The sequence below is a fragment of the Sebastes umbrosus genome, chromosome 2 (assembly GCF_015220745.1).
Source record: "Sebastes umbrosus isolate fSebUmb1 chromosome 2, fSebUmb1.pri, whole genome shotgun sequence".
NCBI classification, from domain to species: Eukaryota; Metazoa; Chordata; class Actinopteri; order Perciformes; family Sebastidae; genus Sebastes; species Sebastes umbrosus.
Window position 1 is genome coordinate 34,033,018 of NC_051270.1, and position 26,795 is coordinate 34,059,812.

The window sequence follows — 26,795 nt, forward strand, 5'->3', positions numbered from 1 at the left end:
AGTCAGACTATTTTTTGGCATCATTGGGCAAAAATTCCATAAAAAACATGCTTTTCCCTTAACTTAACTAAGTTGTTTTGTTTCCTAAACCTAAACAAGTTGTAGGTTTTATCATCTATTCACATGGTAGATCACAGAAAGAAGAACACGACAGTGACCTCTAGCGACCGTAGTGATTGACAGTGACAAGAGAGGCAGACAGCAGAAACAGAAGTTAAGAGCTGTAGTATAGACAGCCTGAGACTCCATATGGGGTGGAGGTTGGGGGCAATGGATGGGACACAAAACACATGGTTTTCAACCAGGAAACTGGGATTCGCATCCTGTGTGAAACCAACAACGTGTAGTTGTCTTTGTGTTGACAAGCGTTAAGTTTCGCTTTCACTTTTTAAATGTAGTTATTTTAAGCCAAAACATGCTTTTCCCTTAACTTAACTAAGTTGTTTTGTTTCCTAAACCTAAACAAGTTATAGGCCCCTACTGACCCACATCTATGATGCTTATAGCGACCGATAACGGCTATTAAAAGTGAGGCAGAAGGCAGAATGTTTTTGGCGTGGCATGGGGGCAACACATACCTAATGAGGGCCACTTTTGTTGAAAACTGTATGTGTTTGATTAAAGCTTCAGTAGGCAGAATTTGTCTGACATCATTTGGCAAAAATTCCATAATAACCCTTCAGCATATTGTAATTCAAGTGTTCTGAGAGAAAACTAGACTTCTGCACCTCCTCATGGCTCTGTTTTCAGGCTTTAGAAAATCTAGCCTGTGACAGGTGACTTTGGCCAATCACAGGTCATTTCAGAGAGAGAGCATTCCTATTGAGCGTTCCTATTTGCTGTGCTCCGGCTGGTGGGCGGTGCTTGGTATTTCCTCAAATGATCTCAACATGACTGCCGGGTCACAAACTTTCTCATTTTACAGTTAAACAGTACACTACAAGATGTTTCTGAAAACATTTGAGGCGAGAAATAGGCATTACAGTAACAGAATATTGATTCATATTTGATCAGCGCTGCCTAGTTTGACCGTCTGATCGGAGTTCACGAGTGATTGACAGCTGCTCAGAGACGGCAGACTCCAGCTCGGCTCTGATTGGTTGTTTTCCTCCGGTCTGTGAAATCTTGCAGATGCCATTAGGAGGATATCGGAGGACACCGGAGGACACAGAGGCACATGATTTTTTTTTCAGATTACCTGTCTTGTGCACTACTGTCAGGATGTAGTGAGTGTTTCATAAAAATAACTTTTTAAAATCATATTTGCTCCAATTCTACCCACTGCAGCTTTAAAGCCTGCGACAATTGAGTTTTTTTTTTTTTTACACAGACACTTATCTACAGAACGGTCTACTTACTATATTTACATATTCAAAGCAGTAAACAGTGCCATAAAGCTCTGGAAAAGACACACATATTTGTCCAGTAAGATATAAGATCAGGAGAGGTCAGTGCTCTGTTTCATATACAGGCAAGAACATACAAATAGTTAATAAATTGGCTCAAATAACACCATTTTTTGTTCAATATATTACTTTTTATTTTTCATTTTACATTATCCTGGATTTTCCCAGGATATGTTACCAATTTAGGGTATGGATTTTAAAATGTGAGTGTTTGCAACAGCCTTTAAACATTGTAAAATAATTTTAAAACAATACTAGTCTCAGACCTTCATGTAAACATTCATTTAAAAAGTAGAGCAGTTAAAAACCATTGGCTGTCAATCGATTAAAATATTTAATTGCAATTAATGACATGATTGTCCATGATTAATTGAGATTAATCACAAATTAATATATATATTTTATCTGTTCAAAATATACTTTAAAGGGAGATTTATCAAGTATTTAATGCTCTTATCAACATGGGAGTGGGCAAATATGCTGCTTTATGCAAATGTATGTATGTATTTATTATTGGAAATCAATTAACAACACAAAACAATGACAGATATCCAGAAACCCTCACAGGTACTGCATTTAGCATACAAAAATCATAACATGGCAAACTGCAGCCCAACAGGCAACAACAGCTGTCAGTGTGTCAGTGTTCTGACTTGACTATGACTTGCCCCAAACTGCATGTGATTATCATAAAGTGGGCATCTCTGTAAAGGGGAGACTCGTGGGTACCCATAGAACCCATTTTCATCCACATATCTTGAGGTCAGAGGTCAAGGGACCCCTTTGAAAAATTTTGCATAAGTTTGGCCTCCGATTTAGCCTCCTTCACAACAAGCTAGTATGACATGGTTGGTACCAGTGGATTCCTTAGGTTTTCTAGTTTCATATGAGGCCAGTATCTTCACTAGCTTTAAAACTAACTTTAACTGAGCCAACTACAACCTCCGAAAGATCAATTGCGTTAATGAGTTAAAGAAATTAGTGGCGTTAAAAAGAATTTGCGTTGAGGCATTATTATCGTGGGAAACACTCTGCAGCCTGCAGTTCAGTGTGTCTGCCTGTTTCATCTAAAAAAAAAAAAAAAGGCTGAGAAAAAAATCATTTTTGTCTTACTGCTGCATAGTATTTACTGATGCATAGTATTTACTGATGCACGCTGGATTTAATGAAAGAAATACAGAGGAGGAAAATGAAACTAAGAGTGTCTTTCTCCACAGTAAATCATCTGTTGAGTGTTTGATGGTTATTTATTTGTGCTTTAGAACGTAACTTCCACGAAACAATCAGAAAATAACTTTTTCTTTCTCTCATTCACAACACCACCGTGATGTCTCCCTCCTCAATGTTACCGCTTGCCCTCACGATCTCACACGTTTTTTAGTTATAGGATATATAATTTTAATATACTGTATATACAGTATATGTATATGATTTGCTGTGGCGACTCCTAAGAGGAGCAGCCAAAAGATGAAACAAAGATGTACATTGTTATAATATGTTATAATAAATATTTAATTATTATTTTATTTTATTTTATTTTATTATGATGGATTGTGGTTTACACTTATTTATCTGGTTAATTTTATTGTCTTTAAGTCACATATAAGTTGTTCAATATGCTTTTAAAAAATGTTGGTTATATTTATTATCTTATGTGAAGCGCTTTGTAACTTGGTTTTAGAAAAGTGCTCTAAAATAATCATTATTATTAGTAGTAGCAGTATTAATATTGTTATATATAATAATGTCAATAACTAAGTAAATTAAAAAGAAGTAAACTGATATTATAATGTATTAAAAGATGTGTACATACTCTTTTCTCCAATAACACTACAATGTTTTGTTTTGTTCAAACTAGCTCCTTCTTACTATGTGCTACAACTTTTCTTAAATTTTTCAAACAGCTGTCTAACTGACCACCAGCCTGTACAGCTCTGTAACAAAACAGATCAATAAAACATAAAACTCAGTTTACATAAGTGTTTAATAGTATATTATGTTGTTCCAACACTTTATTATAGAAAAATATTTTTCTTTTTTACATTTAAGGTAAAGAGGGGTGCACATCACACAACCATAAGCACAATTTTACCGTCTCAAACTGTTTTTTAGGGTTGTGTCTAGAAGGTAACCTGCAAATTGCAAAACTCTCGCAAGATGGTTAAGCTTAGGCATTGACCTCAAATACTTAAGGTTAGTCATCGCTCTTGAATAGTTAAGGTTAGGAATTGATCTCGAATAGTTGAGGTTAGGCATAGACCTCGAATAGTTAAGGTTAGGCACTGACCTCGAATAGTTAAGGTTAGGCATTGACCTCAAATACTTAAGGTTAGGCACTGACCTCGAATAGTTAAGGTTAGGCATTGACCTCAAATACTTAAGGTTAGGCATAGACCTCGAATAGTTAAGGTTAGGCACTGACCTCGAATAGTTAAGGTTAGGCATTGACATTGAATAGTTAAGGTTAGGCACTGACCTCAAATACTTAAGGTTAGGCATAGACCTCGAATAGTTAAGGTTAGGCATTGTCCTCAAATACTTAAGGTTAGGCATAGACCTCGAATAGTTAAGGTTAGGCACTGACCTCGAATAGTTAAGGTTAGGCATTGACATTGAATAGTTAAGGTTAGGCATAGACCTCGAATAGTTGAGGTTAGGCACTGACCTCGAATAGTTAAGGTTAGCCATAGACCTTGAATAGTTGAGGTTAGGCACTGACCTTTAATAGTTAAGGTTAGGCATTGATCTCAAATAATTGAAGTTAGGCATTGACCTTGAATGGTTAACGTTAGTCATTGATCTCGAATAGTTAAGGTTAGGCATTAATCTTGAATATCTATGGTTAAGCACTGACTTCGAATGGTTAACGTTAGAAAAGGTCGTCGGGCAGCGAGACGTATTTGCAATTTGCAGGTTACCTTCTAGACACCACCGTTTTTTTAGGTCGAAGACAAAATGCACAAATTGGATATTAGAGGGTCTGATTAAATATTGGAGTTATCTTTTATGTTTTTCAAATACACCTGGGGGTGGGTGGGGGGGCTGGAGCCGATCCCATCTGACATTGGACGAAGGCGGGGTACACCCTGGACAGGTCGCCAGACTATCACAGGGCTGATACATAGAGACAGACAACCATCCACGCTCACATTCACACATACGGGCAATTTAGAGTCCCAATAAGAGCTCACAAGGAGAAATTTGTTGTCCCCTGCTCAATAGTTTTGAACATCCAACAATACATAGTCTGGTTAGCTATTGACTGGATTTCATTATTTAGTCTTTTTAATTTTCCTCTAATAATGAAGCAGACAAAATGCTGATTGAATTTGTAACAATTTACTCTAATAAATCCAGCATCTAGCCAGTAAAGTACACAAAATAGTGCAGAATAACAAAATCTGGTGCTCTTATTAAGTTACCAGGGATGTTGCAATTACACGGTCAGCGTCTCAGACCATTAGGCTTCCAGGACTTTATTGTGTGACCTCTTGTCTGTGTCACATCCTTTAGCATCCTACCACTACTGGTGTGATGAGATACAGTAATATGCATTATTCAACGTGAGCATTGCAGCAATTATCCTATATTCTTTTTTTTTTTTTTGACAGCCATGTAGTGTTCTCTTGCTTTTATTTGCTTCTCTGAAAAAGCTCAAAATATGCAGGGGAATCATGTGTGGGATTCAATCTTCAAAATGTCCAAAACAAGCAAATGTAGCGCTTCATATTCTCACAGATCATCATCCAGCAGCATGTTCAGTAAAGGAAGATGTTTTGAAGAAGTATGATGATTGTCATCAAAATCACTCCTGTTGCCATGGCTGAGGCCTGTTCTGGAGCTGCAAGAGATGAGAGGAAGGGGTTACACATTTACAATAACTGTTTGTTTGTGGGTACATTTCAAATTTCAAAAAGTGACATTAAAAAAAAGATAAGGTAACTTGAATGAATACTTCAATTATGCAAAAAATACATGTCTTAGAAGAGTGCTTATTATGAATTACGGAAATAATAAAAATGGACCCTGAAATACACATTTTTAATTTGCTAATCTTGGGGCCCAGAGCCGGAGAGCCCGGCCCCAGCCCCGCAGAGTCACAGTTTTAGACGTACGCAAGCACGACTTCAAGAGCCACAGTTTTAGACGTACACATGCCCGACTTCAATAGCCACAGTTTAAGACGTACGCATGCACGACTTCAAGAGCCATCCATATGTCTAACTGTGGTTCTGGTATTGGCGCGTGCATGCTTTTAAAACTGTGAGTCTGTGGGGGCTTGGGCTCTCCGGCTCTGCAGTGCGATGATACTGAAAGCAGTTGTTCAGTTTGTTTATGCCTCTAGCCAGCTCTGCAGTTGGCGATTAATATCAAACAGCTTAATCTATATTGGTAACTGTAGGCTACCTCCGGGTCTGAAAAGTGAAGCCAATGCTTAAGTGCCTTAAACTTGCATTCTCTCTAATATCCAGCAGGGGGCGCCTCCTGTGGTTGCAAAAAGAAGTCTGATTGTATAGAAGTCTATGAGAAAATGAGCCTACTTCTCACTTGATTGATTACCTCAGTAAACATTGTAAACATGAGTTTATGGTCTCAATCGCTAGTTTCAAGTCTTCTTCAATACAGCATGATGTTCATTTAGTAAATTATGGTCCCATTTAGAGTCAAACAGAACATAAAGCAGAGTATGCTTTAGGGCGTCGCTACCTTGTGATTGACAGGTCGCTACCACGGCGTTGTTCGGTCTGGGAGTTTTACGTGTTTTCCTCTTACAACTTTAACCCTTTCACAGTGTGTTGTCAGTTCATGAAAGTTAATTGTAACATTTTGTTCGTCTAGATATTTCTTATTTAGTGTTCGGTTGTACTTAACTCCACCCTCTCGTGTCACTTCTGGTTGCAAAAAACAAAATGGCGACTGCCAAAATGCCGGACTCGAGGCTTCAAAACGGAAGTCCACAAACCAATGGGTGACGCCAAGTTGACTACGTCCACTTCTTATATACAGTCTGTTTTGTAAGTACTTTTCTCCAAAATAAAACAACCTTCACAGAAAACTTTAAAGATAAAGGAAAATGTTTTGCTTGCAGATTTACTTTATAAACTTGAATTCACTTTGCAGTTATCAATGTACAGTGATTCGCAGGCCAGTGGATTTATATTAACTTTCATGAATTATCACAAATTAAAAAAACAAAGACATAGAGGCTTATTTAGAGATAAGGTCCTACCATGTGAGGTGGTGGTATCGGTAGCTGTGGTATCGGTAGCAGTAGCAGTAGTAGTTGTGGTTGTGGTTGTAGTAGTGATGATGGTTGTTGTGGGCGCTGCAGTAGTGGTGACCACGAGGCTGACAGCTGCTGATTTAACGGTGTAGCTTTTGGTAAACACACTCTGAACCACCGCTCTGTGATTAATGGAGCGACTACACAGATCTGGGCACTTCTGAGAGGGCAGCAGGGCGATGCACAGATTGACCGTGCACTGGCAATACATCTGCAAACACAAAATAAATAGACACAAGTTAACGGTGTGGAGACACGGCTCAAAAACATATCACTTTACAACTTTACGTTATCTATTTATGAGACATGAATCACTGGTTGACAGAATATTGTAACAATACATTTAGGCACTGTTTAAAGGGACTATTTGTAACTTTCAGAAATGCTTGTTAACAGCAACACCTGTGGCCGTTAAGTCAACGAAAGTCAGCGTCGGGCTCGGGCTCGCGCTCGCTCGCTCTACATAGACATGAACGAGCATCGCTCAACACACTGAAGCAGGAAGAGAAACGTTATCGTCTCCAACTGCGGCCGGAGAGAACAAGGAAGACACCGGAGTTTTGGTCAGAGACGATAACGTTTCTCGCTGCGGAGCCCCGTCACTTCACAAGACACGGAAAACCTCTGTTGGTCTGGAGGAGCTGCAGCAGTTATTTCTGCAAAAACGTCCACTGTACATACACTAGATATTTTAAGAGCTAAACTAACTCTTCTGCAGTGTGTAGTGAGCGCGCATGAACGTGAGGTGGAGCGAGAACGCGCGCGTTGTATGAGTGAAGACAAGCAGGCAGAGGAGCGGTCTGAACAGCGTAGCCACATGCGAGCGCGCATATGTGAGCGCGCATGGGACACCGACCCGGTAGATTTATACTTGTAAAAAGTTACAAACAGTCCCTTTAAGAAAAACAAAAATTCAAGAAGTGTAAATCAAGGCAATATTTAATCCTCAACAAACAAGACCACGCTAGTGACTCTGTGGGGTCAGGCCATTAAATAGGCATTATTGGTCGCTATAAGCACCATAGATGTGGGTCAATAGCGGCCTACTACACCCAATATTAGGTTTTATCATCTATTCACATAGTAGATCACAGAAAAAAGAACATTGACAGTGACAGGAGAGGCAGACAGCAGAAACAGAAGTTAAGAGCTGTAGTATAGACAGCCTGAGACTCCATATGGGGTGGAGGTTGGGGGCAATCGATGGGACACAAAACACACGGTTTTCAACCAGGAAACTGGGATTCGCATCCTGTGTGAAACCAACAACGTGTAGTTGTCTTTGTGTAGACAAGTGTCAAAGTTTCGCTTTCACTTTTGAAATGTATTTATTTTAGGCCAAAACATGCTTTTCACTTAACTTAACTAAGTTGTTTTGTTTCCTTAACCTAAACAAGTTGTAGGCCCCTACTGACCCACATCTATGGTGCTTATAGCGACCGATAACGCCTATTTAAAGCGATGGTAGGCAGGATGTTTTTGGCGTGGCATGGGGGCTACACATACCTAATGAGGGCCACTTTTGTTGAAAACTGTATGTGTTTGATTAAAGCTTCAGTAGGCAGAATGTGTCTGACATCATTGGGCCAAAATTCCATGATAACCTTTCAGCATATTGTAATTTCTCTTCATATTTGTAAACTTCTGCACCTCCTCATGGCTCTGTTTTCAGGCTTTAAAAAATCCTGACGGGTGACTTCGGCCTATCACAGGTCATTTCAGAGAAAGCGTTCCTATTGGCTGTTCATTCAACGGAGGCAGGTGTTGATCACTTGCAAACTCCGACCAAACGGTCAAACTAGGCAGCGCTGATCAAATATGAATCAATAGTCTGTTACTGTAATGCCTATTTCTCTCCTCAAATGTTTTCAGAAACATCTTGTAGTGTACTGTTTAGCTGTAAAATTAGAAAGTTTGTGATCCAGCTGGTGGGCGGTGCTTGGTGTTTCCTCAACTGATCCAAACATGGCGGCCAGGTCACAAACATTCTCATCCCCGGCTCTGTGAAGCTCTGTACCCCGCTGTTGCCTGGTAAAGGAAGCGGTGCCAGCGGCACGGAGGTCCCCGGGGACCGCCGGTACAATTACCTTTTATTTTGATGTTGATAAAATGTACCCAAATTCACGAATATGATATATAACATATAATATTACGTCACAACGCCTGCTATATTAGCCATGTGTTTACGATGTATTTATTTGCATATAGAACAGGGAAGTAAGATCGGATCACAAGTGGTCACTCAAGAAGCATGTGGAGACGCATGTTAATGCCAGGTGTGAACAGGACACAGAGGCACATCAGATTACCCGTCTAATGCACTACTGACCGTTTTATAAAAATAACTTTTTTAAATCATATTTGCTCCAATTCTACCCACTGCTGCTTTAATGGCCTGTCATCAACAAAATTACAAATTTACATTATTATTTTATATTTACTTATGTTTATATTTATTTTAACTGCACCATTTTATGCCTTAGATTATCATTTTGCATTTACATTTACTTGTGTGATTTCCCCTTTTATATACACATACTTTATGAGCATTGTTGAAGGAACCTGAGACCAAAGATTTTCATTGCCAATCACTGCTTTGCTGGAATTGACATATGTCTAATAAAGAACCTTGATAACATTCGAATCGGATGGCTGTACTTAGGCACAGTAGTGCTTTGAGTTAAATGCTAACGCAAACATGCTAACAGGCTCACAGTAACAAAGCTTACATGCTGATATTGTTAACCCTGGTCGCTATCTTAGTTTGGCATGTTATAGCATGCTAACATTAGCTAATTAATGATAAACATGTTGTACAGCTGAGGCTGATGGGAATGCCATTAGTTTTGCATGTATTTGGACATAAACTGAAGTATTGAACAAACAGAAAAGTTAATGCTGCAGTGGATAGATTGATAATATGATTAAAAAAAGTTATTTATATAAAATGTAAGTAGTGCATGAGACAGGTAATCTGAACAAAATCATGTGCCTCTGTGTGAGGACACAGAGGCACCGGGTCCTCCGGTGTCCTCCGGTGTTCCTAACGGCATCTGCAAGATTTCACAGACGGAGGGAAACAAACAATCAGAGCCGAGCTGGAGTCTGTCGTCTAAGCAGCACTGATAAAATAAGAATTAATACTCCGTTACTGTAATTTCTATTCCTCGTCTCAAATTTTTTCTTGTAGTGTACTGTTTAGCTGTAAAATGAGAAATTTTGTGATCCGGCAGCCATGTTGAGATCTGTTGAGGAAATACCAAGCACTGCCCACCAGCCTGAGGACAGCCAATAGGAACGCTCTCCCTGAAATGACCTGTGATTGGTCAAAGTCACCCATCACAGGCTAGATTTAAAGCCTGAAAACAGAGCCATAAGGAGGTGCAGAAGTCTAGTTTTCTATCAGAACACTTGGATTACAATATGCTGAAAGGTTATTATGGAATTTTTGCCCAATGATGCCAAAAATATACTGCCTACTGCCACTTTAAGAGATCACCAAGGTTAATACAATTCATTGTGTGGGAAACATGAATGTTTGTACCATGTGTGTGTTGCATGAGAGTACAGACCGTTGATCCTTGGGTCTTCACGGAACTCAGATCAAGGCGGTAAACCTTGGAATTGGTTTTTGTTGTAACAACCTCTAATGTGGTGTCGGAGCTTGTACACCTGGAGGAAAAAATGAGAGAACTAGTCATATGATATGTTTCGAATTCAGAGGTGACTTCTGCAAAAGAGAGTCAGTATTTCTTTTAGACTTTTTCATGCAGTTTCCTCTTCAAGATGGTAACCTCAAACTATTACGGGAAACAAGTCAAATTTGTCACTGACCCTTGCTCCAAAAGGGGGTAGGATACTGCAAAGTCCTCTGTCGCAGACTCATAACAGTTGGTCACTACCATCTCGGCTCGTTCAATGCTGCAGTTGGACAACACATGGAGGTCCAGCTGGTTGTACCTGTCCCCAAGGGCCAAGCTGCTGGAGGTGCTGTTATCAGTGGAGTTGGTGGAGGTCCCGTTCGTCCCTGACAGTGGTCCTACTTCTCGACGCATCCGGAGGGAGCGTAACTTGGGGCTGCGTGTGAACTTTGACAGGGGCCCCTCTCCTGGTAGGTGCATTTCTACCCAAATACGGATCTCACCGAAGGCCTCCGTCTCTGTGGGCAAGGCCATCGTGTACTGCGGTCCCTTGACCTGGGCTCCAGGGATCCGGCAGGCCAGAGGGAGGACGAGGGAGGGCTTGCGGCTGACCATCGTGAGAGGACGCACACTTTGCAAGGTGTTGGTGTAAACCAGCTCTGAACCAGAGTGCTGGAAAAAAAGGAGAGGATGAGGAAGAGTTTAGTCAGAATTCACATTCAGCTGAATAATCTGTCAATGCAAAAAAAAAAAATTTTGGGGGGTAACTTAACACCAGACTGAAAAGCAATGTTTCCCTGCCCTTTCTGGTTGAAAGTTTCCAGTTTCCCAATCTGTAACCACACCCAACAATATCCTGGAGTACACCTTTTCAGGGGGTGTTAAGTTACTTTTAAAGTACTGCTGTGATCCTTTTCTTAGTCATAAATGATTGCAGAAAAGGAAGTTATAAATTATACAGCATGAAACTAATACTGTTCTATTCGATACTAAGTTACATTTTGGTGCAAAAATAGCCAGTAATTAGGAGTACCTTTTTTTGCCTTTTTTATTGTCATACTTTCGCATATAAACACGTGGATGCAACAAACGTAGATGTTATGATTTCTAATAGGTGTGTTTACATCCACATCTGATCAGAGCTATTAGAGAATAATTAGTCGATGAATTGAGAAAATATTCTGCAGATTAATTGATTATGAAAATAATCGTTAAATGCAGCCCTACATCTGATGTACCATCTAGAAACTGTTGCACTTTTTAGGCATAGTCCCTCAGGGCTAAAAGGGCTACAACTCATATGGTACATCACCAAACATCATAGTCAATGTTTTATTTGAAACCCAGTGTCCTGGAGTACAGAGTCCAAACAATGAAAACTAAAAATCTCCCAATATTTATGCAGTGCAATGTATATACAAACATCTTTTTTGCCATTTAAAGGGGACATATAATGCTCATTTCAGGTTTGGTCTTGTATTTTCAATTTCTACTAGAACATGTTTACGTGCTTTAATGTCCAAAAAACACATTATTTTTCTCATCCTGTCTGTCTGAATATACCTGTATTCACCGTCTGTCTGAAACGCTCCATTTTAGTGCCTGTCTCTTTAAGCCCCCCTCCTGAATAGCCCAGTCTGCTTTGATTGGCTTGTGAGAAAAATACGGTGCACCTTTGCAAAGGTAGTTCTCAAGCTGTGGCCCATATATTCTAATGAGTCTGCATGTGACATAGGAAGGGGAGCCAAATCTGAATGGCTTGTTGAATCACATGTCGGCAGCCCACAAAAAACTGACGGGGTTGTCTTATTTCATAGTTTGTTGGTTGGTAGTAGAGGTCGACCTATTAATGTGTTTGGCCGATTAATCGGCACCGATAGGACGTTTTACAAACCATCACCACCAGTCACATGTGGAGGTACATCATCGTTTTACATGGAGGCTACATAAAGATAATAAGGACCACTTTTGTTAAAAAAAATTCAGTGTTTGATTAACTTCTGATCATAATATAAACAACTGTTAAAGACGTAATGAACATGTAAACACGTTTAGTAGAAACCCAAAATACAAGAATGAAGCATGACATGTCCCCTTTAAAGCTAAGAAAGAAAATAAGAAAGACAGGACAAAAGAAAGAAAGAAAGACAGGATGAAAGTAAGAAAGAAAGAAAGAAAGAAAGAAGGATCATGTTACCACACGCTTGGTGCCGCAGCCAGACAGGGAGATGCGTGCAGTCAGGTGTGTGCTGTTGTAGGTGACGGGACAGGTGGGGCTGTTGAGCTGCAGCTCGGACAGGTTGATGTCAATCAGGGAGTCGATAGGGAGCAGCAGAGTCATCTCTGTCTTCTCACACGTCAACTCTGCAGAAGAGTCTTTCATTATTTAAAAATACTCACAGGTATAATTAGTTCACTCAAGATTTGAATCACACACACTCAACACTCGAATATAACAAAGTGTAATATTTTCTCAACCTGTTCCAGCAGGTAGCGTCATCATCTCCCCTGAAAGATTAAGAAAGACATGTTTTAATAGTCAATATTTGTAGTAGAGAAACCCCGCTGTGAGGTTAGGGCTGGTGTACTGTGAGCAACAGGGAAGCATAACTGGCATTCTTATGATGTTTCTAGGAAGCTGAAGGTCTTACTTTGGTACAGCCACACACATCTGGGCTCTGACTGCAAACTGGAAAGACAAGAAGTGCAAATCAGACCAGGTCATGCACTAAATATGCTCTGTTCAAGATATGGACATTTGGGGCTCCCTGATAGCTCAGTTGGTAGAGCAAGCGCCCATATAGCAGGGCTTAGTCCTAACCGTGGCAGCCCGGGTTTGAACCCGACCTGCGGCCATTTCCGCATGTTGCCCCCTCACTCTCTCCCCCTTTCTAGACTATCCACTGCCCTATAAATAAAGGCTTGAAAATGCCCCCAAAAAAAATATTAATTATCATTTCATGTTTTTTTTTAACAGTAAAATAACTATTAATACAAATTTGAATTAACTATCAATTTACCATTTATAAATGATGGTTATTATAAAGTGTTGCCTTAAAGTCTTGTAAGAAGTTTCTATTAAATATGAGTAGCATAGATTTGTAATTAGCTCTGTTTTACTGTTACATAAAAAAATATTGAATCCAGGTGCGTCAGTAAAATATCAGTTAAATAAGAATACTTCTACCTGAGTAGGACATTGTAGTACATTTTAAAGCACCATTTTAGCACAATTCTGGTACTAATTACTAGAAACTGCATTGTAATACTGCATTATAAACAAAGGAAAGAGTCACTTGTATTCTGTAGGCCATTTTAAAAGTGTCTTTTCATACAAACTGAATATAAATGTCCAGAACTTTTTCACTTTTTCCTTGTGCTCATGTGAATCGCACCGCTATGTCTGGCAGCATTAGTGACATTCAGTTTACAGAACAACTTACCTCTTGGTATTCACAGCGAAGCAGATGGGCAAAAGGCGGGCCAGTTTGTTTGCGGAGCGGACCCAGGCCATTTTCATGGTCGACAGGGGGCCGATTGATTTGAAGCCAACCCTGTACAGTTCAGGCGGACCGACCACTGCTACCTCTGAAACACTGGAAAGATAGAGAGAAACCTTTCATTTCACAACTGTATTTGTAACAATTTGCTTAAAGGAACATTTCTGACACGTATGACTCATCGTCACTTTGTGTCCGACAGGTGTTGAGTCACACAACAGTAATTGTGACATCTCTAAAATGTGGTACATTGTGTTACGTACATGCTGTGTATGTGGGATATGTACGGACTGCACTTGATTGACGCTTTTAATCAGCAAGAATAACTGAAAGCACCTGTGTGGGTGCGCAGGGCCTTCAAGTTTAGAACGTTCTGAACGTTGATTTGATTTAGTTCCATGCAATCGTGCAAAAATTAGTCCGTGTATTATGCAGCGTTCGCATCATATGGTTCAGACTGTCACAGACTGTTTACCTCCCCCCAGCAGGTAATATAAACACTGTTAGCTCTGTTAGCACTGTCAGCACCATTAGCGCTGTAAGCTTTGAGACACCGGCTCAGCTGTCGCCATGTTGAGAGCCGTTGAGAGGCAATAGATGCGCTCTGACTTTCAGGTTTGGCACCTTTAATATTACTCTCAGATTTATATTAATAAAATAAAAAGTAAAATATCTGTTTTAAATCAGATACAAGTCCTGTTTTATATAAGCAAATGCATACTGATTAACTGAGTACTACAACTGAGTAAGACTATTCATTCATATACCGTATATATATATATATATATATATCTAAGGGCTGTCAATCGATTAAAAACATTTATTGCGATTAATCGCATGATTGTCCATAGTTAATCGCGATTAATCGCAAATTAATCACACATTTTTTATCTGTTCAAAATTTACCTTAAAGGGAGATTTGTCAAGTATTTAATACTCTTATCAACATGGGAGTGGGTAAATATACTGCTTTATGCAAATGTATGTATATATCTATTATTAAAAAATCAATTAACAAAACAAAACAATGACAGATATTGTCCAGAAACCCTCACAGGTACTGCATTTAGCATGAAAAACATGCTGAAATCATAACATGGCAAACTGCAGCCCAACAGGCAACAACAGCTGTCAGTGTGTCAGTGTGCTGACTTGACTATGACTTGCCCCAAACTGCATGTGATTATCATAAAGTGGGCATGTCTGTAAAGGGGAGACTCGTGGGTACCCATAGAACCCATTTACATTCACATATCTTGAGGTCAGAGGTCAAGGGACCCTTTTTAAAATGGCCACGCTGGATTTTCCTCGTCAAAATTTAGCATAAGCTAGTATGACATGGTTGGTACCAATGGATTCCTTAGGTTTTCTAGTTTCATATGATACCAGTATCTTCACTCTAGCTTTAAAACTGAGTCCGCAACAAACTTAAAAGTTGCGTTAAAGAAATTAGCGGCGTTAAAATGAATTATATATATATATATATATATATATATATATATATATAAGAGGCCCTTCAGGACGCACCTTTCCCGCCGTGATGTAAAGTCGACTTGGAACTGCACCTCCTGGTACGGCAGGACAAACAGCGTGGCGTCCTCTTTGGGGGTTTCACCTGCTGCCACAGGTTCATCACTGCAGCTAGAAGTCGACTCCTCCACTGGAAGGAAGGAGAACAAGAGACGTTTCTAGGACTTCCAATTATAATTGGAGAACAACTATAAAAGGAAGGACTAAAATGGGACAACTTCAACTCAAATATTCTCTTAATCATGCTGTTTTATGTCTGTTAATCATCCTTATTCTGTACGTCTATATGTTTGCTCAATGACGCTTAATGATGTATAGGCAATATTAATGCTGCTATTATCTGACTGACAGACTCACCAGTGAGAGAGAGGTGAACAGGCACAGAGCTGAGGGGTTTGTTGTCTGTGACGTGGCTTATTTTGGGCACAGGAATCAGGTCCTCCGCCATCAGGTAGATGAAATACTGTCCCGCTGAGGCTTTTCCAGTGAACGTCAACATGCATGTCTCCTGGTAAAAGAGTTCAGCCAAACACAATGTAACTATGTCAAGTTTTCACTGAGATGATATCATTTCAATGAACAAGATCCACAACGAGGTCTGTGGGTTATTCAAAAATGGGCCATGGTTTAAGATTTTTAAATGTTATTTGCCACAGCACCTGCTGTACACGGCTTTCAAGCCTCAACTGGAAGTCAACAAACTGTTGAAGGTTGGACTGCAAAATACTGTAACAATAAAAGATGAAAAACACAACTTTTGTACTTTAATTGAAGATTTCATTGTTGTGCTTTAAAAATGCTTTATACTTCTATTTCACTCTATGTCAGAGGGGAATATTTTACTTTTTACATTTATCTGACATCTATAACTACTAGTAAATCAAAACATGATAAGCCTCTAAAGTATGATGATTTGTTTGAGACTAAAGTGCCCAACAGTATATGTTAACACTTTAGAGTAACCATCATTTGTAAATGGTAAATTGATAGTTAATTCAACTTAGTTTAACTAACTATCAAATTACCATTTGTAGTTAAGGTTATTATAAAGTGTTACCAAGTAGTTCAAATGAAATCTGCTTCATTACAACCACAAGTACAACAGTAAATTGCTGTTTACAAGTTCATGCATTAATAATAAACCAATAATGTAATATATAATAGTATAGCACTCTGAATTTGGCCATTTTGCATAATGAGTACTTTTACTTTTGATCATATAAGTACATTTTGTAGTATTGATGAAGTTGAAGTTGGAGCCTCTCTTTGTGTGTGTCAAACGCGAGAGGAAGTCGATTTTTGAACGCCATGAAATGTTGTTTTTGAAAGGCTAAACGCCGACAAATATGGATTGAAGCAGAATATTTTGCTTTTTTACTAAGTAGCAAAGAAAGATATCTTTTTAAATTGTTTTATATACAGACTTTTGTTTAAATTATCCAGTAAGTGTTGAATGACTTTAGCAAGGACAGGACAAATCCTGGCGACAATCCTCCTTATTTTTAACAGGCTATTTTTGTACTTTACTTTGAATGCAGGACTTTTACTTGTAACAGAGTATTTCTACATTGTGGTATTGTTACTTCTACGTAAGTTAAAGATCTGAGCAGCTACTTCTTCCACCACTGGAGACATTGATGCTTTTTTTTTTTAATAATTGTGTTGTGTTATGTTAACCGTTAGGCTCACCTCTTCCAGCTCTATAAAAGAGTGCTGAGTGCAGTTGAGACACTCTCCCTCGTCGGGCCGGGCAAAGCGACATGTCACCCTGTCACCATCCAGGTCTTTAACTGACAAATGGAAGTGGTGAGGGCAGTTCACACGGGCCCTGGTCCCAGAAACAAAGAGATAATCAGCCTCTCGAATCACAAATACAGCCACAACAAAGGGGAGGAGCAAAAGTAGGATATGGTCAAATCTCTACAACTGAAAAACAAGGTGCAACGTGTCACAATAATTGGTTAGGTGCTGGTTATTTCTAGGTCGCGTCCAGATGGTTACCCACAAGTTATGGAAATGTGCGAAAACTCTTACGAGACTCGCTGCCCGACGACCTATCCTAACTGATCCTAACCTTAACCATTCAAGGGTCGTGTCTACAATGTAACCCACAAGTTGCGAAACTCTAGCGAGATGGATAAGGTTAGGATAGGACGTCGGGCAGCGAGTCTTGTGAGAGGTTTTACAAGTTTTTGCAAGTTGACCTTGAATAGTTAACCATTCGAGGTTGGAAGGGACCGGTAACTTCCTGGAGTCTCCGCTGGTTGCCTGGCAACTAGCCCGACACATAAACTCCCCTGTAAAATGCTGAATTTACGTTTGTACACTTTGGGTTTTGTATTGATTACATATATTAAAGGTCATATTTAATTTAATTGATTTAATTCAAGTTCAAGCTTTGTACTAATTATGTTTAATTAACAATATGGCTTTTGCCTTTCCCCAAAGCATCCAAACAACCACTTGAAACGTTTAAAAATCTATTCAATAGAAAAGCTTTTCAGTATCCTTGACTTGTTCAACCCTGTGTAACTTTCTTCCTTCAAAACCTTCGTTTTCCTTAATTTTTTATATTGGTGTCTATGCTCTGCCTCCTTTATGAAATGTTGTGTAAATCACAAGTTTTGTGTTGTTGATGTGCAATTTAAATAAATTCACTTGACTATTTACAACACAGGAGAGGATACAGTTTTGGAGACTGAATGCAGGTGTGATTTTGTGGTGAAACAATTAACATTTGTAAAACCTATGTCATTTTTATGTGGAATTAAAATACGTGTTTACAGAGTAAGTTATGCATATTTGCAAATCGCTCTGTTGTGGATAACACACATAAAAAATATTTGTGGATCATTGTACACATTTAAAGATTGTCTTCCGTCTGTTACTAGAACTATTTAAGTCCAATAAAAACATCCATAGTGTGTGTGTGTGTGTGTGTGTGTGTGTGTGTGCGCGTGCGTGTGTACCTTAGTGGAGGAGGGAGAGCAACATAAGCAGGTTGGTTGAGTCTCCCGCTGTTTGCACGAATCTTTGGTCCTGCTTTCATTGATACATAAAATTCTGTGTTGGACCTGAACATTTCAGAAAAAAAGTGTGTATTAGAGTAAATTAAACTACTTGAAGTAGTCTGATTCAAATGTCCCATTAAATATAACAAATAACATCCTCGATCAATGACATGAGAAATATACAGAGTAGAACAGAAGCCTGGAGGACTTGTTGCACACAGATAGTACTCAGTACATTATAACTAAAGGCAGGATTACTACAGGAAGAAATAAAGGCAATGAGCACCATGCAAAACGAGTCCTGAGATACTAATCATAGTGTGTGACATTATATAAAAAATATATAATAAGGCACTGGCATTCTTTTCATTACACACAAAAAATTATCTTCTTAGACATGTGGAAAATAAATAAATTTAATCACTTGATCTGTATCTGTAATTAGCAACATAAGTATGCAGACTGATGTTATTTATTTTATTCTGTATTAATTAAGTATTTATATTATTGAGGGAAATGGCCTACTTCAGTTAACTTTAACTGTTTGCATAATAATAATATATAACAAGGGGCTCAATTTTTCCAACATTGTAGGTGGTGCTAGCGAGCCATTTTGCAACACCCAAGCCTGAGACCCTTAAAATAACACATTTTCCACCACGTCTGATGAGTGTGCAAAGTTTAGCAACTTTCTGAGCACCTTAAGGCCCTCAAAAATGTGATTAATTTTATTATTATTATTATGATTATGAATCATAATCATAGTCATAATCATAATAATATAATAATTCCTTCAGTTTCAATAAGGCCTTCGTCGACCGGTGCTAGGGCCCTAATAAATATAATAATAACAAAGCCAGTAAGGAAGTAATCAACCATATCGAGACAATTTCTACAACCTCACAAGTTATATTTAGGCAAAAGGGAAGAAACAAAATGTGAAAGAACAAAGACTTTTAAACACAGGTTACTATGAGAAAAAGGTGTGGCTGTAAAAGAATGAGACATTTCAGATGTTTTAGGTCAAAGGTACAGAGAGTGCATGTAGGTGTCGTACCCTAAAGTTATGGTGGCGCTGTAATTGCTGGGGACAGTTTTCTGCCACTGGCGGACACACCAGCCAAAGTCGGGTTTGGTTCCATTGAAAGGTACTGAGGTCGTGTGGACCAGACAGCCCTCCTCCCCTACAGCACACAGTCCAGACAAAGATGGACAAGGAGTGGGAGCGATGGCACTGAAGTGAGCTTGCACCTGCAGGAAGCAAAGAGGCAAAATGACAAACTGTCATTTATGTGCAGTGACAGATTTTACGACTGAGCTGAGGATGCAGAACCTGTAGGGTGAGCTGTCACACAGGCACCTGCAGCCAGTCTATGTAGCTCAAGAGGTATTTAGACTACTGTCTTTGGCTTAACTTTGACTCTGAGTACCTACATTGAATTTAAAAAAGAAGCCTATATTATCCTTTTAAAACAATAAATTACAGTGTATTTGTGAGCCAGTGACGGTTAATGACACAGTAAACATGTAACACATTATCATTAATTTATTCGTTTAATCAAGACTAATCATTTATTTAAATTGCCATATATTAAAAAAGTAAGGGTTGGTAAGTAAAGTAAGTAAGTAAAATGAAGGTTTTTGATAAGTTTTAGTTAAGAAAAAATATTTATTTTAGTTATTTAAAAGAATATAAGCATTGTAGTGAAATAAAAGTTCAATGGAAATTGTGAGAAATACCTGTAAAGTTTCTAGTTTGGATGGTTTCAAAACATAATTTAAAACTACGGCTTTCAGGATGAAAACAACATAATGTTGAGGTTATGAAATGATAACATTAAAGAGGACCTATTTTGCATATTTTCAGGTTCATACTTGTATTTTGGGTTTCTACTAGAACATGTTTACATGCTTTAATGTTCAAAAAACGCTTTATTTTTCTCATACCAACTGTGCTGCAGCACCTCTTTTCGCCGTCTGTCTGAAACACTCTCGCCCCCCCCCTCCCCCCCCCCCCAAAAAGCCCAGTCTGCGCCGATAGGTCAGCTGGCCCTACCTGTTGTGATTGGTCAACCGAACCAAACTCTTCGGACTCCTCTCCAGCTCCGCTCTAACTAGCTTTGTTTGAGGGTGAGCCAAACTAGCCACTAGGCAGGTTTTATGCAAGACCGTTACTTGGTGACATCACCACGTTACGGAAGAAAAGGCGGGACTTCAATCAAGGCGTTTCAGGCAGTTACGGAGCAGTGTTTCTGTGGGGGAGAGTCGTGGAATTTGGGCTTCGTAACTTTGCAGACCTTTTACATGCACAAACATTTTGAGTTTGTCAGCCTATTGATGATATATAGCTTTGGGTGTGGTTCCCACTTTTCAAGCATTCTGACCTGGCGAAGATCCAAGTAGGATTGAAACGTTGTCATTATTAAACTTTTTGAGGCATGGAGTTAAATGTGACACAACGGAGTAAAATCACATTAAGAAAAGTCATAGCCAGACCTATCGCCACAGCGCTAAAGAAAGGTCTGGGTCCACACATCTTCATTCTGGTATTGAGCAAAATAAAAAAAACGCCCTGGCTTGTTTGTATTTCTTTAAACCAATCGTCTTGAGATACGCGACCAATGGCAGACTTACTGTATAACCACCGTCTACATGCGGTGAGTCAGACTAAGAAAAGTAGTGCATGCAATAATTGCTAGACAGACCCAGTTAGAACTGATGTGGCTCATGTGTGATAGACAGACACAGACACACCTCATTTTTAGCGTCTCTCTCTCTCTCTCTCTCTATATCTATGTCGACAGTATGTGTGCAGGCATGACCTATTTCTGAATTGACGCTGTTTTCTGATAGCCTTGCACCTATATGTAATGTGCATATGATTACTCTCCTTCAACCAGTGAACTAATACAAACCCTTTTTCTACTGTTAAAAAGTTAAAAATGATTTAAAGTTATCATTTCATATCATTATGTTATTTGCATATAGAAAGCCATAGTTTTAAATTGTGTTTTGAAACCATCCAAATTAACAACTTTACAGGCATTTCTCACAATTTCCATTGGGATTTTATTTCTCTACAACCCTTATATTCTTTAAAATTCAAAATAAAAATTTTTTCTTAACTAAAACTTATTAAAAACCTTAAATTTACTTACTTACTAACCCTTACTTTTTTTTAATAAATGGCAATTTTAATGAACGATTTAATGGATAAATTAATGATTGATAAACTATCACTGGGCTACAAATACACCATAATTTATTATTTTAAAACGATAATATAGGCTTTTTTAAATTACATTTTTATTTTTACGTAAAAAAAAACACTTGTCAGCCTACTGGTGTGCATGATACTGTATATAAATATGGGTGTGGTTTCCACTTTCTTGTATTAGTTGAGATGGCACAGAAGGCCTCAATAAATAAAATAAATGCAACAATAGATATGTGTAATAATCTGCTCGTGCCAAAGAGTTTGGACTTGAAGACACCGTGACAAAAAAAGTATTTTTTGGGGGAAGAGAAAACGTTGCTCACCATATTCCCTCCATCGCTGTCCAGGGGCACAACGTGGACCGTCAGGCCCAGAGAAGAGGCTTCACAGGCCGGCCCTAACAGGACCAGAGTCAGGCCCAGCAACAGGAGGCTCAGTATAAATCTGTCCAGCATCTCAGCTCTTCAGTCAGGAAGGAAACCTTTGGGAAATACAGAGAAAGAAAGTTGCTATTTTTAATGAATATTAAGCTGAACACCAATGAACAGACATCATGCTGTTTATGAACTACAACAAAGTCTTTTTTTATACATCTCACATACCAAATATAATGAGTCCTGATACTTGAAAGAAGGCTGTTGTTTGACATCTGTGGTGTGACTCAGTTAGTGTCTTAGTGAGTGAGACAGATGACAGAGGAGTGTTCAGTGGTGTGAAGTCTGTAATTCATTGTATGGTTCATGCAATTAGTGGCATGTGATGCCTGATGTATGCAAGCTCAAGCGGTTGAAATAAAAGACGGTACATATAGAGACGCAAGCATCAAAACTCACCGCACTGGTAGAGTGAGCATTTTCTCACAGCCACAAATCAATGAGATGAATTGTTGAATTATTTTGCAGAACAACGTGTTAATGATCTAAAGCAGTGATACTGAACTTAATGCATTAGGGTGCCGGGTGGCCCGCCGACCTTTTTCTAATTAATTTTTGTACTTTGAATGTAAATAAGGTGTCAGACTCCATAAGAAAGCATAAAAAAATACTACGGCTGTCAATCAATTAAAATATCTAACCGCGATTAATTTCATGATTGTCCATAGTTCATTGCAATTAATCGCAAATTAATCACATATCTTTTAACTGTTCAAAATGTACCTTCAAGGGAGGTTTGTCAAGTATTTAATACTCTTATCAACATGGTAGTGGGCAAATATGCTCGCTTTATGCAAATGGATGAATATATTTATTATTAGAAACCAGTCAACAACACAAAACAATGACAAATATTGTCCAGAAACCCTCACATGTACTTCATTTAGCATAAAAAATATGCTCAAATCATAACATGGCAAACTCAAGCCCTTAATCAACAATCTCAAAGATGTTCCTATAACACAAACTACCCATTAATGGTTGTGCAACTCTTGTTTCATCAGCATGTATTTAAAGAAACATTCCCAATTCTAAATATAGAACTCTAACTATATCTAACTAAATGCTGGAGGAGGCTGGGGATGTAAAGGGAGATTGCACAGCAGTAGTTAGTGTAGGAGAGTTGAGGAGCAGTGTGAGTATTACAGAGTTTGAGATAAGACGTGGACATCTGTGATTGGACGATAGAGCGAACATGTGACTGTAACCTAAACTACCGAGATGTTCAATATCACATCTATGATGTTATTATTTTTCAGTTTTCATTTGTGAACACAACAAATGATTAATCAGCTATTGTTCTCCAAGTGCAATCCTGTATTTTTCATATTATCCGTTTCATATTTGTGAATACAAAGGAATGTAGTCCCTGAATGAAAATGAGCGCCGACACAATGGTGTGCTGAAAGCATAATCCTTGGCTCAGTGAAAATATTTGCAGAAAACAAATGATGAAACAGAGGCAAACAACCCTACTGGGCGACACATCCATCATAGAATATCATTAGAATCATTAGAATAGCCCTCATCACAACCAACAGATGTACAGCCACGCAATGGAAAGATGAACAAACACCTACATCTGCTAGATGGACTAATGGATTAGTATCATGTATACCAAATGAAAAGATCATCTATAACCTGAAGAGAAAGTCTGGAGAAAAGAGAAAAGATTTGTGGTGGTTTTCTAACATTTCTGGAGACAGAGTCCACAACATACTGTAGTGCTCCGTTTATATTCAAATAAGGATTGAATCCGACTGTCATGCGTGAGTCGGACATGTCTGTATCATAGTTTTATTCTGTTTCTTTCTTTTTATCCCGATCTTACAACTAAATTGATACACAAGGGCTGTTATCTATTTCCTCTCAGCAACTATCTTGTTTTATGTTTTTACTTTTTTAATTATCCTGCACTGTTTTTATTTCCTCCTTTGTCTTCGAATAGGTCGACTACATACTCTGAGGAAATGAGTGGTCGGACCAGAAAGGGTGGGTGGGGTATGTTGGATGTGTGTGAGCTATGGGGGGAATGTGGTGATGGTAGGAGGGAGGGACTGATCTGGCATCTATGTCATTACATTCTTGTGCATTGCTGTATTATTCAACCTTGGAGCTGTTACAAAATGTATGTAATGTATGTCACAAAACCTATACAGATAATGTTAGAAAAAAAACAGAGGTAGACACGAAGGAACAAACATCAGAAACTAACCGTTAATGGTTGCACAACTCTGCTTCTTCTGTTGTTTCTTCTTCTATTGCGAGAAGTTGCTGCGAGTTGCAGTAGCAGCTGCCCTTACAAAGTACGTACTGTTGCATACAGTATGCATACAATCAGGACATAGTACTTCCACATAACATTGGGCCTTGAGCTTTGACCCTCTTGCTCATACAGTATATCCACTGCGCAGAGTATTGTGGGTCAGAATAGGCAGAAAAGCATGCTGGCTTGCATACTGCAAAATGAGACTGTATATAGTAGGACATCCTGGTAATTACTACCATGTATAAATCTTTTTCTGGCTAAATAGTACTAAATAGTATGATAGTGTGGGTATTGGAACGCACAGATTTTGGTGAACACAGGAAGCGATTAGGACTTTTATACTGGGTGCATCCCAAGTCTGTTAATTGCATCCGTGTTTCCCTCACTTGCTTCCCTCCCACCGGGGATGCATGTGAGAGACGCAAGTGAGGGGAACGTGGATGCAATTTAAGAGACTTAGGATTCACCAATAGAAACCCAGAAATGAGTTCGCATTTGAGCACTTCCGGTTCCCCTCATCTGGAAGTCAATGGGTTTTTATTTAGATGCCTGAAATAAGGTGTGTGGTTAACACAAGCTGAAGGGATTTTAACGTTTTGCTCTACAACATAAATAAATATCGTCTTAAAAAAGCCAGTTGCTAACAAGTAGCTAAATGAGACTACTAAACGTCATCACGTTGACTCGTCCGCCTTTACAGCCTCGCTGTGTATACTCACGCTCATGCAACCCTGCAGTAGTTTGTTTATAGCCTAACGTTAGTTTTTTACTTCTGCCGACTGCAATCACATTTCAAAAATCATAAAAGTGGTAAAAATTAAGTGTCATAAACGTTTGTTTGCCACAGAGTTTATTTCTTGGAATAATACAAAATGGAAAAATCCCATTGGCTCTTTGTCGAGGGAACCAGGGCGATGCTAACTTCCTGGTTGGCCTACAAAAATACGCCATCCCTGCACCACTCTATTGTGTCTTTGGATCAGTCTTGAGAGATAAAAACCTGTATCAACTTTTAAATCATTTCTTAAAAACACATTTTAATTGATTTGCTTTTATATTGTTTCCTTCTATTATTGTGCAAATAGTATCCATGTTATTACTCATCCTCTTCTTTTATGTTTATACTTTACTGATAAATATTAACCAAGAATAATATGTTAAATTACCTATGTTTTGATTACCTAAAGCACAATGTGGTCAACACTGCGGGGCTCTCAACCATCAAAAGACAGTTTCAAGTGAAGATTAATTTGACCAATTGTCCCCGAATTTGGTGCAGAACATCTCTGGACCGAGCTGGAAAAAGTTGTTTTTTGGTTTGTTGATGTTCCATACGGTTTTGAGACAGGTGGAATAACAATTAAAATCAAACTCAAGGGCCAGAACAAACATTTCCATCCGTTCAGTCAATTCTATTGTTAATATTTGGCTGATGACGCAACAGAGGCCCATTGTATATTTCCGCCCGAGGCCCTTTACCAGATTGATCTGGCTCTGATCTTATGTAATAAGATGTGTGGCATCTGAATATTATCTGGAAATGCTGTACATTAAAACATTTTAGTCGTCGCAGTAGAAGTAAAAGGCTAAAATGGTCCAATGTTTTGAGAAGAAATGTTTGGAATATTTTTGTTACGACGAAGTTGACGGCCATGTCTTTTACTTTTGTTTTCTTAAACGATGATTTCCAAAACAGGTTCAAAACTGGAAACGACACATTTCAGGAGCACGGCTGACTGTCAGGTATGCAGCGCTTCAACGAAAGGTTAAAGGAGGAAATTTATTTACCCAACTGGTTGGACTATTTAAAGTTGTGCAGCACCTTGATCTTTTAACAATTTTATTTCTGCATATTATATATATATATCTATATAAATATATTTCATGTTACAATCTTTTATTGTAAACAGACATCTGAATTCCATCAGTGCCACATGTTCCTTACTGAAATTTGCTCCCTATAACAAACATGAAGAATCAGCTCTTATTTCTTTAAAGTTTCTGTCGTACAGTCGTTCTTTGTTACAAGACTTTAAATGCTTTATCATGTCTCATCAGGACAGGGAACTAGTTTTACTTTAAGTTCTGTGCATTGTTACAAAGTCTATGTAAGACCACTAATTATGTGCTTAAACTGTTAATATCGGTTTGTTACCTAAATTATAATTGTGTAAAACGTTTGCGAGTATTGAAACCTTTAAATCATATAACAGACCAATTGAATCTACAAAATCTGGTCCACTCAAACCTCCACAATCTCAACACACGGAAACACAGCAAACACAAAAGGAAATCAAACTTATCTAACAAAGAAGTTCAATAAATCCTTAATTACCTTAAGCCACCTGCCGCACTTCCTTTGAAAAGCTTTCACCTAATAGTGCGGTTTTGTTCTGGCACCAAACAACAAGTACAAAGGATTTCAGGAAACATGTTCTTCTTATACAGGTCTGAGTGAGTTGAGGCGGAGCTCCGCTAAATCTGAGCAGACAGAATGGAGTTC

The 26,795-nt window shown here is 38.6% G+C and overlaps 1 protein-coding gene across 1 annotated transcript; it reads right to left on the reverse strand.

Moving 5' to 3' along the window:
• Nucleotides 1-5,003: 5,003 nt before the first annotated feature.
• Nucleotides 5,004-26,782, reverse strand: LOC119475797. The gene is made up of 15 exons (XM_037748852.1): nucleotides 26,628-26,782; nucleotides 21,913-22,070; nucleotides 19,430-19,623; nucleotides 18,331-18,435; nucleotides 17,051-17,189; nucleotides 15,719-15,869; nucleotides 15,359-15,491; nucleotides 13,775-13,927; nucleotides 12,983-13,020; nucleotides 12,810-12,839; nucleotides 12,529-12,695; nucleotides 10,525-11,003; nucleotides 10,263-10,362; nucleotides 6,637-6,901; nucleotides 5,004-5,247 (listed from the first exon to the last, which is right to left on the reverse strand). The coding sequence occupies exons 2-15, from the start codon at nucleotides 22,042-22,044 to the stop codon at nucleotides 5,165-5,167; spliced, it is 2,169 nt and encodes a 722-aa protein (XP_037604780.1). The 5' UTR covers nucleotides 22,045-22,070; nucleotides 26,628-26,782; the 3' UTR covers nucleotides 5,004-5,164.
• Nucleotides 26,783-26,795: the final 13 nt, after the last annotated feature.